Raw genomic sequence first — 13,403 nt, 5'->3', positions numbered from 1 at the left:
TTTTGTATTTTCTAGTTATTTATAATTATTAAATTCCCAGTTCACTGTTTCATTGCATTGATGTCATTTTGGACAATAAAGTTTATTGGTAAGCTGTAAAATATCCTGCCTACATTACATACATGTCAAGTCATATCTTTGTCAAGTGTTGAGGGATCCTTGCAAAAACATTGTGTAATATAATGTGTATATTTAATATAAGAATATCGTCCGATATATCGATATCGGAATTTTTTTACTCTCTAATATCGGTATCGGCCGCAAAAATCCAGTATCGGTCGGGCTCTATAAATGTTAACCTGCAGGCCGTGTAAATACAGTCAGGTGGCTTCAACACAGCCATTTAAACACATTCACCAGTATGTGAGTGACTCTCTCTAAAGTCCCTGGAAACCAAATGCAAATGTGTATTTTGAGTTTGTCACACCACAGGAAAACGTGTTATTAACCAGCCACACTGCACATGTGCCAGTATCGTCTGAGAACATTAATCAGGGGCCCCACCACTGGGACAGAAATGTAGGTGCTAAATGGATTGGAATTGGGAAACCCTCATTCAAGTTTTGGTTGCACTTGTGTTTACCCTGCCTTTTAGACACACAATGGCTGCTGTGTACAAGGTCAATACCCATATGCACTGCATCTTAGACAATTTCATTAATTATCATCCCCAAGGTTATAATTATTTTTATAATCTTTCACTGTGTGTGTGTGCGTGCGTGTGTGTGTGTGTGTGCGTGTTTGTGTGTGTGTGTGTGTGTGTGTGTGTTCGTGCGCGTGTGTGTGTGATGTCAATTCCACCCTTACAGGAAGCTCCTGACCCCACCTACCGCACCATGTGACCAAAACACCCTCGTTGGCATGGCGACCGCTACCCTGGACGACCTGCAGCAGATCATGCCGGTGAGCCTCTCTCATAGCGTCATTTCAGGCATTGGTTTGTGGCCTCGCAGTTTCAAGCTTCTAGTTTGGGCTTTTGGCCACCGCCATCTTGGTCTCGTTGCCCGCGAGACGGCGTGAGGTCAGATCAGGGGTTTCCAACCGATAGCGGACCAATAGCCTGCTGCTATTGGTCCGTGATCAGCAAGCTGCGCCATCATTTGACAGCCGACCTGTCAATCACATCCAAAACATAGTCTTTTCCATCGCCTATTTTACTCTAAAGGGGTGAGTTATGTAAACATTCTGTACAGTTGTTATGAAAGTTGAAATTAGCTACTGTATATAGGCCAAAACCATGTTTTGAACAAGGCTGTAAACATGCTTAATCCTGTTGTAAAGACGGGCATTTTAACATGGGGGTGAACAGGGAACGAGTCCCTTTTGGAGCCAGCCTCAAGTGGCCATTCGACGAACTACAGACTTCCACGGGTTCCTCTGTCCAAGCTCGAGCTAGCCGCCTGGTCTCTCTCTGCCTGATCTGACACAAGCCCAGTCAACTGCCACTGCCGTGAAAGACAGAGGCCAGTCAACTGACGCTGCTGTGAAACACAGAGGCCAGTCAACTGATGCTGCTGTGAAAGACAGAGGCCAGTCAACTGACGCTGCTGTGAAAGACAGAGGCCAGTCAACTGACGCTGCTGTGAAAGACAGAGGCCAGTCAACTGACGCTGCTGTGAAACACAGAGGCCAGTCAACTGACGCTGCTGTGAAACACAGAGGCCAGTCAACTGATGCTGCTGTGAAAGACAGAGGCCAGTCAACTGATGCTGCTGTGAAAGACAGAGGCCAGTCAACTGACGCTGCCGTGAAACACAGAGGCCAGTCAACTGACGCTGCTGTGAAAGACAGAGGCCAGTTAACTGACGCTGCTGTGAAACACAGAGGCCAGTTAACTGACGCTGCTGTGAAACACAGAGGCCAGTCAACTGACGCTGCTGTGAAACACAGAGGCCAGTCAACTGACGCTGCTGTGAAACACAGAGGCCAGTCAACTGACGCTGCTGTGAAACACAGAGGCCAGTCAACTGACGCTGCTGTGAAAGACAGAGGCCAGTTAACTGACGCTGCTGTGAAATACAGAGGCCAGTTAACTGACGCTGCTGTGAAACACAGAGGTCAGTCAACTGACGCTGCTGTGAAACACAGAGGCCAGTCAACTGACGCTGCTGTGAAACACAGAGGCCAGTCAACTGACGCTGCCGTGAAACACAGAGGCCAGTCAACTGACACTGCTGTGAAACACAGAGGCCAGTTAACTGACGCTGCTGTGAAACACAGAGGCCAGTTAACTGACGCTGCTGTGAAACACAGAGGCCAGTTAACTGACGCTGCTGTGAAACACAGAGGCAAGTCAACTGATGCTGCTGTGAAACACAGAGGCCAGTCAACTTTGCCGGATTTATAAAAGTGCAAATGAAAATAAATGAAAGTGAGTCAAGGGAAAGGATGGGCGACGTTCACTTGGATTGTGTCGTTCAGGAAAAGTGACTTCACTGTGGAAATCATTGTTTCAAATTTTCCAGTTCTTTTTTTTGCTGCATGTGAGGCCAAAGAAAAATCCTTTCAGTCAGACTTCCATGGCTTTTATTAGTAAACACTAACAGTATGACAGCAAAAATCAAGGTAAAAAAAAAAAGTCTGCCTTAAACTAACCTGCCTATTTGACTTTTTAGGTCCCTAACCCTAACCTGCCCATTTGACATTTTGAAAGTTAGATTAAGGTCTGAGTCAAAGTGTTAACACGAGATCATTTTCATCCTATACTCTGACCCAAGTCTCGGGTCACTACACGGCACTGGGTTCCCACGGGTCCTTGAAATCCTTGAATGTTTGTGAATTTGAGAAAGAACAACATAAAACAAATACACATGGGTCATTGGAAGTGCTTCAATTTATACAATTTGTGCAAGAATATAAATTGAAGTTCCTTTGATATTTTTGACTTTAGGGGGTCTTTAACGTTAGTAAATAGGTTTTATCACAGCACAATTGAGAAGTGTTCACACATTCAAGCCTCTCTCTCTCTTTTGACTGTAACTGTTTTTCTGTGAGCTTCTGTAAAGCTGCTAGTTCTCATTATACAATCAGTGTTGTAACAGTAATTAACCTTGAGCCCTGCCTCAAATGATGCCAGCCATGTTGGCTCCTTGAATTTGAGGGAATTGGTAGGTCCTCGAGAAGTCCTTGAATTTGATGTTTAAGAAGGTGTGGGAACCCTGTCTTTGGCATAATCTGGTCAGCCTGTCATTTCTCCCTCCTGACACTAGAGGGAGGCACAGGAAAGACTTTTCTGTTCCCCTCTGCAGCTTCACCTTCCTAAACCCTGTCATGGTGGCCCCTGCCAAGTCTAAATGTAGCTTCATCTGTTGCTGTGGGACTGAAGTGAAGTTCACCACCAGACCACAGGGTCATATTGGAGGTGATATTGGGCGAGAGGGTATGCCAGTTCCCCCAGTAAAACCACAATTATACTCTACGTTAAAGACGTTAAAGATGGACAGAGCCTTCTGTCCGTACTCTGCGTTCATTTCGTGCGTTTTCTGTCCGTCATCTGAAAGCTTTACGGATACGCATGAAACGCAGCAAAACCACACACACACTCATGCATTTGACTCTCTACTGCCCACTGGTGAATGTATTGCTTATTAACTCATTGAGTGCCAAGGACGGACATGTTCGTCATTTCAAATAGTAACGTAGAGTGCCAAGGACGGACATGTTCGTCAATTGCGTTTTTTGACGGTGGGGCGTCGATCAAAGCCTTCTGCCTCTGATGTACAAATATTATAGCTATTGGATGTGTCTAACCTATTTTACAGAACCCTTAGGTGGCGACAGTGCTCTCCACATAACAGAAAGGCAAGGAAAAAACAAAGAAGAAGTCGTTATGGAAACGGAAATCGCATCGCATCCGTATGCATCGATATGCTGAAGCACGTTACTGCAGCTGTGCCTGCAGCAGCCAATCTGCTCCCACAATTGAGCCGGACAGCACATCCGCACATCCACACCGTGGAGTTGTTATTATTCTCAACTGGAAGCATCGTTGCCGGTGACAAACACACGCGGAACGCTGTAAAAAAGCAGGATGTCGATGTCCCTTCACTGTGCGCACAGCAAACTCAGCAGAGAGCCACCACAGACAGGAGGAGGAGTGTGCAGTTGAGGCGAGGCGAGGCGGGGCGGGGCGGGGGGGGGGGGGGGGCACGCAGAGCAGCGCGCAACACCCAGACAGACCCAGGCAGCAGGACAGGATTGACAAACGCAAGCCAGAATATCCGATGCCCACCAGCAGCAAATCAAGACCAGCAAGAAGCTGCAACCAGCAGCGCACGCAGGGGCCAGCGCTGCTGGTTGTAGCTAAAAAATATTATTCTGCCAAACAGAATTCCCTGGCCTTCACTGTTTTATTGAAGGAAATTATTTTTGAGGTGTGACTACATTAGAAAAGATTAGCTTCAGAGTCAGTGATGTGCTTGAAATGTTTAATTTCACAAAAGGCCAATTATCTCAGCTTCTAGAAAAAAATTGCTGTTTTTGGATGAATCAAGCTATCTTCTCCGGCTCATAACTAAAGAACGGAAAATGGGATCAATAAACTTTTTTTTGCAGATGATAGAATAGAGTCTCATCGTTCTTTGTGCGTGTTCAGTGTTTACATAGTAATATCACACAATATTCTGTGGGCCTCGAGAAATCACTGAAAACGCTCTGAAACTCTGGCACTGGGAGCATCCGTTCTCCAAAAGTGGCTGGCACTCAATGAGTTAACATGATACCAACGAAGTATGTGGGCAGTGACGATAACATCGTTTGAAACGGACGCATCTATTTACGTATGAAAATAGAGTATAAATGAGCCGTAACAGAACACTTATAAAATGTGTCCCTTATTTTGGCTGCAGCTTACATTTTACTTTGCAAAATGTGACTCAAGTCCCACACATGCACGCCACGTCGCCACGCACAAACCCCACATGTACATGCATCTACTACCTTGGCAGCCCTGTAATATTCATTTGGATTTCACACATAGGCTACTTCCATTTTAACCATATCGTTTATTTTCCCCACTTTCGCAATACTTTGAACATACTTTAACTTAACAATGCTTAACCTTTTTTCCACTGTAGGCTACTTTCTTTGTTTTAAAGAGATTTTAAATAGTTTTTAGTGTTTTTTTCTAAACCTCATCTGCACAATATTGTATTTATCCTTTGCTTTCTATTTAATAATACAATGGTGACAATACACTTTACACAGTTTACAAAGTGCTTTACAAAACAGAGAGAACAACAGGCACGTACAAATACACAACAATAAAAAGCAAAATGCCATAGAAAGGTAAGAAGACATCAGTATAAACTAGGGCTGTCAGCGTTAATCGCGCGTTAACTATCGTTCCTATTAACGCCACTAATTTTTTTAACGCGCGATTAACGCATGCACGTTCTGTGATGTTTGAGCCTTCGTCCGCGCCGTAGTTTTGGAAATCAGGAAGCATTAACGTTGATATCAAGCACAAACAAAGCTCCGTGAGCAGAAAAGGAGGAATAAAATGGGTATATTGGCAAGTTCAGCTTCAAATTGAGAAAGATGTCCTGCATTTTGGGTGAGAGAGAGAGGGAGCGCGTCAGCTCACCCCGTCTGTCTCGTCTCACCGTGGCAGAGAGAGTGAGAGACAGACAGACGGACAGACAGGCAGTGAGAGAGGGACCGACGGAGAACGGGAACGCGAGAGAGAGAGATACCCAGAGAGAAAGAGAGAGGGGGGAGAGAGCATGCACGCAGCTTCTCCTGTCTGTGGCTGGAGAGATGTAGAGGATAGCACCAATTAACTTCACACAGTGCAGCCTGAGAGATGTGTATTCCCAGTAACTAGTAGCAATAATAACAATATTACCAATGGCCAAATACCTACCCATACTAATGATAGCTACCCATATACAACAGTATGTAGGCTATCTCAGGTTTCAGGTAGCCTACCTCGGTTTAAGGTAGATTTAGAACAGATAAAAAAAAATCGATTAATTTGCGATTAATCGTGAGTTAACTATGGAAATCATGCGATTAATCGCGATTAAATATTTTAATCGATTGACAGCCCTAGTATAAACACATTAGTCAAGCTTCAGGGGTAGGTAGAAGTACGTTTTTTCCACAGAACTTCTAGTTTTAAAGGTTTATTCCACCCAAATACTACTTTCTGTCCAACTACTTAGAGGTTTAAAGGTTTATTCCACCCAAATACTACACACTTTCTACAGTAAACATCACAGACAGGCTCTCATGACATCACACCTCCTACAGTAAACATCACAGACAGGCTCTCATGACATCACACCTCCTACAGTAAACATCACAGACAGTGACATCACACCTCCTACAGTAAACATCACAGACAGTGACATCACACCTCATACAGTAAACATCACAGACAGTGACATCACACCTCATACAGTAAACATCACAGACAGTGACATCACACCTCCTACAGTAAACATCACAGACAGGCTCTCATGACATCACACCTCCTACAGTAAACATCACAGACAGTGACATCACACCTCCTGCAGTAAACATCACAGACAGGCTCTCATGACATCACACCTCCTACAGTAAACATCACAGACAGTGACATCACACCTCCTACAGTAAACATCACAGACAGTGACATCACACCTCCTACAGTAAACATCACAGACAGTGACATCACACCTTCTACAGTAAACATCACAGACAGTGACATCACACCTCCTACAGTAAACATCACAGACAGTGACATCACACCTCCTACAGTATACATCACAGACAGTGACATCACACCTTCTACAGTAAACATCACAGACAGGCTCTCATGACATCACACCTCCTGCAGTAAACATCACAGACAGGCTCTCATGACATCACCCCTCCTGCAGTAAACATCACAGACAGGCTCTCATGACATCACACCTCCTACAGTAAACATCACAGACAGTGACATCACACCTTCTACAGTAAACATCACAGACAGTGACATCACACCTCCTACAGTAAACATCACAGACAGTGACATCACACCTCCTACAGTAAACATCACAGACAGGCTCTCATGACATCACACCTCCTATAGTAAACATCACAGACAGGCTCTCATGACATCACACCTCCTACAGTATACATCACAGACAGTGACATCACACCTCCTACAGTAAACATCACAGACAGTGACATCACACCTTCTACAGTAAACATCACAGACAGGCTCTCATGACATCACACCTCCTACAGTAAACATCACAGACAGTGACATCACACCTCCTACAGTACACATCACAGACAGTGACATCACACCTCCTACAGTACACATCACAGACAGTGACATCACACCTCCGACAGTAAACATCACAGACAGGCTCTCATGACATCACACCTCCTACAGTAAACATCACAGACAGGCTCTCATGACATCACACCTCCTACAGTAAACATCACAGACAGTGGCTTTATTGCTGTCTGCTGCAGATGAGAACCTCATTCAGACACTTTGGCTGCTTCTCCTGCTGTTACATAACAGTCTGGGCATCTCTCCCCCCCTCCCCCTCTCTCTCTCTCGCTGTCTCTCTCACACACACACACACACACACACGCACGCACGCACGCACGCACGCACGCACGCACGCACGCACACACACAAACACACACACACACACACACACACACACACACACACACACACACAAACACAGACACACACAATCACACACACAGACACACACACACAAACAGCGATATCAAAGAGACTGATAGAAAGCGCTCAGAGGCCCTTGCTCATGTATCTTCACTTTATGGGACAGGCAGGAATAAAGCTCCCTCGCTCGTTCTCTCTCTCACACACACACACACACACAGACACACACACACACACACACACACACACCCCTACACCAGGACACCCGCTCAGACGATCAAGCATGCACGTACACACACAACCCCGCCCACACTTGTTCCACACTCACACGCATGCGCGTATGCACATACTCTCTCTCCCTCTCTCTACCTCTAGAAGAATGTATCACATTCTGTTCTTTCCATCTCTCCCTCCCTCACCACAGCACAGCGTTGCATTTTGGCAGCACAACAAAAATGTGCAAACTTCTTAGTGTATATGTTTAGAGAAATGTATAGCAGCCCTCACTGTTTATGTTTTGTTACCGTATGTTTGCAGGAGATATGCATTTTAAAATAACAAGTATATTTGTATTATGTTAAATAAAAACGACTGTACAGTGTTAAACTGAAAAAAAAAAAAAAAATATATATATATATCAAAATACAAATATATTTGTGAAATTATAGGAGGCCAGGAGCCAGTTAATAAACAAACAATATACATTTTTCTGTAGTGGATTGTAGGTTTTTGGGTTGTCAGCCAGAGTTTAGTCTGACAATGTTGTGCACACCGGATAGTTTGTTAGGTTAAGTACATACATAAGTGCCTGGGTAGCGAGCAGACGGCGGTATTTGACAGTTTAGCTGGAGCTCAGTCAAACTTCATTTGACGTTAGTTTTTATTGTGAATTAGATTCTAATTCGCAATCTAAACTAACTAAAGTGAAATTATTAGAAAATGGTCGGGGGGCCACTCTGCACCCTGCCGTGGGCCGCATCTGGCCCCAGGGCCGCAAGTTGAGTATCACTGCTATAGGGGATTCTAATATTTTATAATCAACAAATATCACTGTAGCACAAATGTATTGCTGAACATGCTGAACCTTAACCTAGAGGTACCACACACACACACACACACACACACACACACACACACACACACACACACACACACACACACACACATACAGTACACACACACACACACACACACACACACACACACACACACAGAGTGCATCACGGCAGAGTGTGTAATGGACCCTCCGGACCAACGGCGTAGCTACGGGTGTGCCTGGTTGTGCCAGTGCCACCCACACAGGCAGCTGGCACACTCAAAGAAAAGGGGGCGGGGGATATTTTTGTTTTGTTTGTTTGTCTGCAAAACACATCAGCTGTCATGCACAGCCTGTCATGCGTAATTGTCCGACTGTCCGCTATGCCTCTGTGCCCCAGAGCATCATGGGAAACTAGCTACGCTGTCTAGTAAAGTAAACAAATGCAGCCGCAGCGCCAAATCAAGAAGACATGAAACAGAGCTAGCTTTTAAGCTTTTTCGACAAAGGCAAGAAACGTCACATTGACGAGGAAGATGACTCGTCGTCCTCCCTCTCAACAAGTGCGGCTTGTAGTGCACCCATTCGCGCACCTGTATTGGTGGTGGACAGTGGAGAGACAGACGATGATGAAGATGATGCTGCCGAAACAATGACGTTAATAACAGCGGGGGGACGCAGCCAGAAACACACTGGTGGTTTGTGCAGCAGCAGAGTCAGAGGACACTGAGAACGCTACAGATCTCTCTGCAGTAGACGAACCTGCATGCCAACCAAACATGCGTTCTTTCCCGACTAGGCCTGTATGAAGCTGCAGTACCTGCAGGGGGCGATGTAGGCACTAGCCTGAAATGCCTGAAATGAAATGGTGGCAGACTGGCAGGTAAGGGCATTGTGGTCATGTTATTATGGATCCCACTGCAGTTGTGGGCAGAACACGCCCTGCACCCACGCAGCATTCAATATAAATTACTCTTCACTACAGAAACAGAAACTCAATCTGAAGATAAAGATGGCAAAATCTTATCTGAAGACTTGTCTTTTTAAACTATGCTCCCAGTCCCAGACATACAGTAGGTGTTTTTGTTTGTTTGTTTGTTTGTTTATAGATAGATAGCTTAAAACATTGTTAAACAGGTCGGGCGGGAGGGTACACTGCGTGTGCACAACTTGCGTGCTTCATGCGAATTTTAGAGCAAATAAAACAAAACAAACAGATCAAAGTATTTCCCTTCAAGTATTCTATTTTTAGACCAAATCTAAAAAAAAAAAGAAAAAATCTTTTTTGATCGGCTATTTTTTTTTAATACATTTTGGTACGAGTGAAATGGGATGTGTTCTCTCCTGTTTCTAAATCTAGCTGAATCCTTTGGTTCCACCAAGTAAAACTATTTTTTATAAGCATTTTTACGAATGTCTATGGGCAAATAAATCTCTTGGTACGCATGCTGAAGCAGGAAGTGGCGTCAACTTTGGCTCTCTGTTGAACATTTTCAACTTCACAGCATCCCGGCGCGCACGTGCGCGGCCTTTGTCAGATCGCAAGGCATTCTGGGTATGTGCCAAAATGTCACGGCGGCCCAGCAGCAGCAGCAGCAGCTCTATGACATGTTTTGGCGTGATAGCGGGTTGGAGAGTGGCGTGCTAAATCAAGCCCTGCGGTTGTATAACAGTGGGATTTGATATGAGGCCTGCAGTTGGCCTCATGAAGAGTGCAAACACAGTGCAGTGAGTGAATGAATGATGCAAGTAAAAAGAAATCAAACAAACTTGTTCAACAGTATTTACAGCCTAAGGGCCTGTGTCCACCTAGCGTCTTTTCCTCAGGTCCAGCGTCTTTTTTCAGTTGTTTCCAATGGGGGGGAGAGCGTATGCGGGCGCACACGGACGTCTATAGAAAGTGCGCAGCGCCCAGCGTCTTTTTTCAGAGCGTTCCGGCGTTTTTGTGCGCCGGCTCCCAGCGCTCCCAGCTGAAAATATTTTAACTTTTCAGAAAGACGCTGGTGTCGGCTGCTCCTTTCTGGCAGCTAATCATATGGAGAAACTATCGCAACAGAGACAGAACGGCTCAATTGTGGGAGCAGATTGGCTAGACACTTAATATTTCTGGTGAGTGTTGTGCTTACTGCTTTTAATAACGTAGCCTACCTGTGTTGTTAGCTTGCTAGCTGTCAGCTATGCTACTACCGCACTGAACTAACGTTATTTTCAGACTGCTTCCTTGTTGTATTGTGCGCTGGGATCAGCGTTCCCAAGCGCACTCCCAGCGTTTAACGTCGGAAAAAGACGCTAGGTGGACACAGGCCCTAAGCAGTTGCTTTCAGTCAAATATTGCCTTTCTCTGATTATAACATATTTTTCCCACACATACTGTATAAGAAACGCTACAATATTATGACAACACAATACATCGCTACACAAACAAAAGAAAAGAAAGAAAAGGACAGAAATAAATCAATAGAAAATAGATCAATAGAAATACAATGACCAACAACACACAGAAAGCAAATAGAAATACAATGATGAAACATATTCAACAACGATCAATGTTTATCCCACTCCTCCTCCTCATGCTTAAAGGAAGATTTGGGTATTTTTCAACCTGGACCCCTTTTTATTTTATTTGTATGTATAACTAAGTCGTGAACAGAAATCTTTGAAATTGCATTGGTTGGCAGTTGGCAGCCACTTCCCCCACATGCCCTTACCGCACTGAACAATCTTGTTTTGATCAGATTATTCCAAAGGGATAGCTTCCATACTGCTAACCTGGCATGATCCAAGTCTCCACAAGCCCTGAGATGCCAAGTTGACTTGAAAAGACGTCATTTACACCCTGTTTTTAGCTGAAATCTGCACTGTAGCCAGGTGGTGCAGCCACCCACATTATTACATTATTGCAGATTTCCGCTAAAACACCACATTGTCCCAGTTGTTTAGACCTGCGTGTTGTGTTCAGGAGCCTCAGTCTCATGCTGTGTGTTGTGTTCAGGAGCCTCAGTCTCATGTTGTGTGTTGTGTTCAGGAGCTTCAGTCTCATGCTGTGTGTTGTGTTCAGGAGCCTCAGTCTCATGTTGTGACCTGTGTGTTGTGTTCAGGAGCCTCAGTCTCATGTTGTGACCTGTGTGTTGTGTTCAGGAGCCTCAGTCTCATGCTGTGTGTTGTGTTCAGGAGCCTCAGTCTCATGCTGTGACCTGTGTGTTGTGTTCAGGAGCCTCAGTCTCATGTTGTGACCTGTGTGTTGTGTTCAGGAGCCTCAGTCTCATGTTGTGACCTGTGTGTTGTGTTCAGGAGCCTCAGTCTCATGTTGTGACCTGTGTGTTGTGTTCAGGAGCCTCAGTCTCATGTTGTGACCTGTGTGTTGTGTTCAGGAGCCTCAGTCTCATGTTGTGACCTGTGTGTTGTGTTCAGGAGCCTCAGTCTCATGTTGTGACCTGTGTGTTGTGTTCAGGAGCCTCAGTCTCATGCTGTGTGTTGTGTTCAGGAGCCTCAGTCTCATGTTGTGTGTTGTGTTCAGGAGCCTCAGTCTCATGTTGTGTGTTGTGTTCAGGAGCTTCAGTCTCATGTTGTGTGTTGTGTTCAGGAACCTCAGTCTCATGTTGTGACCTGTGTGTTGTGTTCAGGAACCTCAGTCTCATGTTGTGACCTGTGTGTTGTGTTCAGGAGCTTCAGTCTCATGCTGTGTGTTGTGTTCAGGAGCCTCAGTCTCATGTTGTGTGTTGTGTTCAGGAGCCTCAGTCTCATGCTGTGTGTTGTGTTCAGGAGCCTCAGTCTCATGCTGTGTGTTGTGTTCAGGAGCCTCAGTCTCATGTTGTGACCTGTGTGTTGTGTTCAGGAGCCTCAGTCTCATGTTGTGTGTTGTGTTCAGGAGCTTCAGTCTCATGCTGTGTGTTGTGTTCAGGAGCTTCAGTCTCATGCTGTGTGTTGTGTTCAGGAGCTTCAGTCTCATGCTGTGTGTTGTGTTCAGGAGCCTCAGTCTCATGCTGTGTGTTGTGTTCAGGAGCCTCAGTCTCATGTTGTGACCTGTGTGTTGTGTTCAGGAGCCTCAGTATCATGCTGTGACCTGTGTGTTGTGTTCAGGAGCCTCAGTCTCATGTTGTGACCTGTGTGTTGTGTTCAGGAGCCTCAGTATCATGCTGTGACCTGTGTGTTGTGTTCAGGAGCCTCAGTCTCATGCTGTGACCTGTGTGTTGTGTTCAGGAGCCTCAGTCTCATGTTGTGACCTGTGTGTTGTGTTCAGGAGCCTCAGTCTCATGTTGTGACCTGTGTGTTGTGTTCAGGAGCCTCAGTATCATGCTGTGACCTGTGTGTTGTGTTCAGGAGCCTCAGTCTCATGTTGTGACCTGTGTGTTGTGTTCAGGAGCCTCAGTATCATGCTGTGACCTGTGTGTTGTGTTCAGGAGCCTCAGTCTCATGCTGTGACCTGTGTGTTGTGTTCAGGAGCCTCAGTCTCATGTTGTGACCTGTGTGTTGTGTTCAGGAGCCTCAGTCTCATGTTGTGACCTGTGTGTTGTGTTCAGGAGCCTCAGTATCATGCTGTGACCTGTGTGTTGTGTTCAGGAGCCTCAGTCTCATGCTGTGACCTGTGTGTTGTGTTCAGGAGCCTCAGTCTCATGTTGTGACCTGTGTGTTGTGTTCAGGAGCCTCAGTCTCATGTTGTGACCTGTGTGTTGTGTTCAGGAGCCTCAGTCTCATGTTGTGACCTGTGTGTTGTGTTCAGGAGCCTCAGTCTCATGTTGTGACCTGTGTGTT

The 13,403-nt window shown here is 45.4% G+C and overlaps 1 protein-coding gene across 1 annotated transcript in view; it reads left to right on the top strand.

Moving 5' to 3' along the window:
• The window catches only part of hectd2 (HECT domain containing 2), a gene marked incomplete at its 3' end in the record, with an annotated part of 118,776 nt that overhangs the window by 78,957 nt on the left and 26,416 nt on the right, over nucleotides 1-13,403 (top strand). The window contains exon 16 of the mRNA XM_083651078.1: nucleotides 810-903. Coding sequence (XP_083507204.1) covers nucleotides 810-903 — 94 coding nt within the window. The remainder of the gene's footprint in view (nucleotides 1-809; nucleotides 904-13,403) is intronic.

This window comes from Poromitra crassiceps (genome assembly GCF_964638095.1).
Source record: "Poromitra crassiceps genome assembly, chromosome: 14".
Lineage (NCBI taxonomy): Eukaryota > Metazoa > Chordata > Actinopteri > Beryciformes > Melamphaidae > Poromitra > Poromitra crassiceps.
This window is presented reverse-complemented; position numbering and strand designations above follow the sequence as displayed.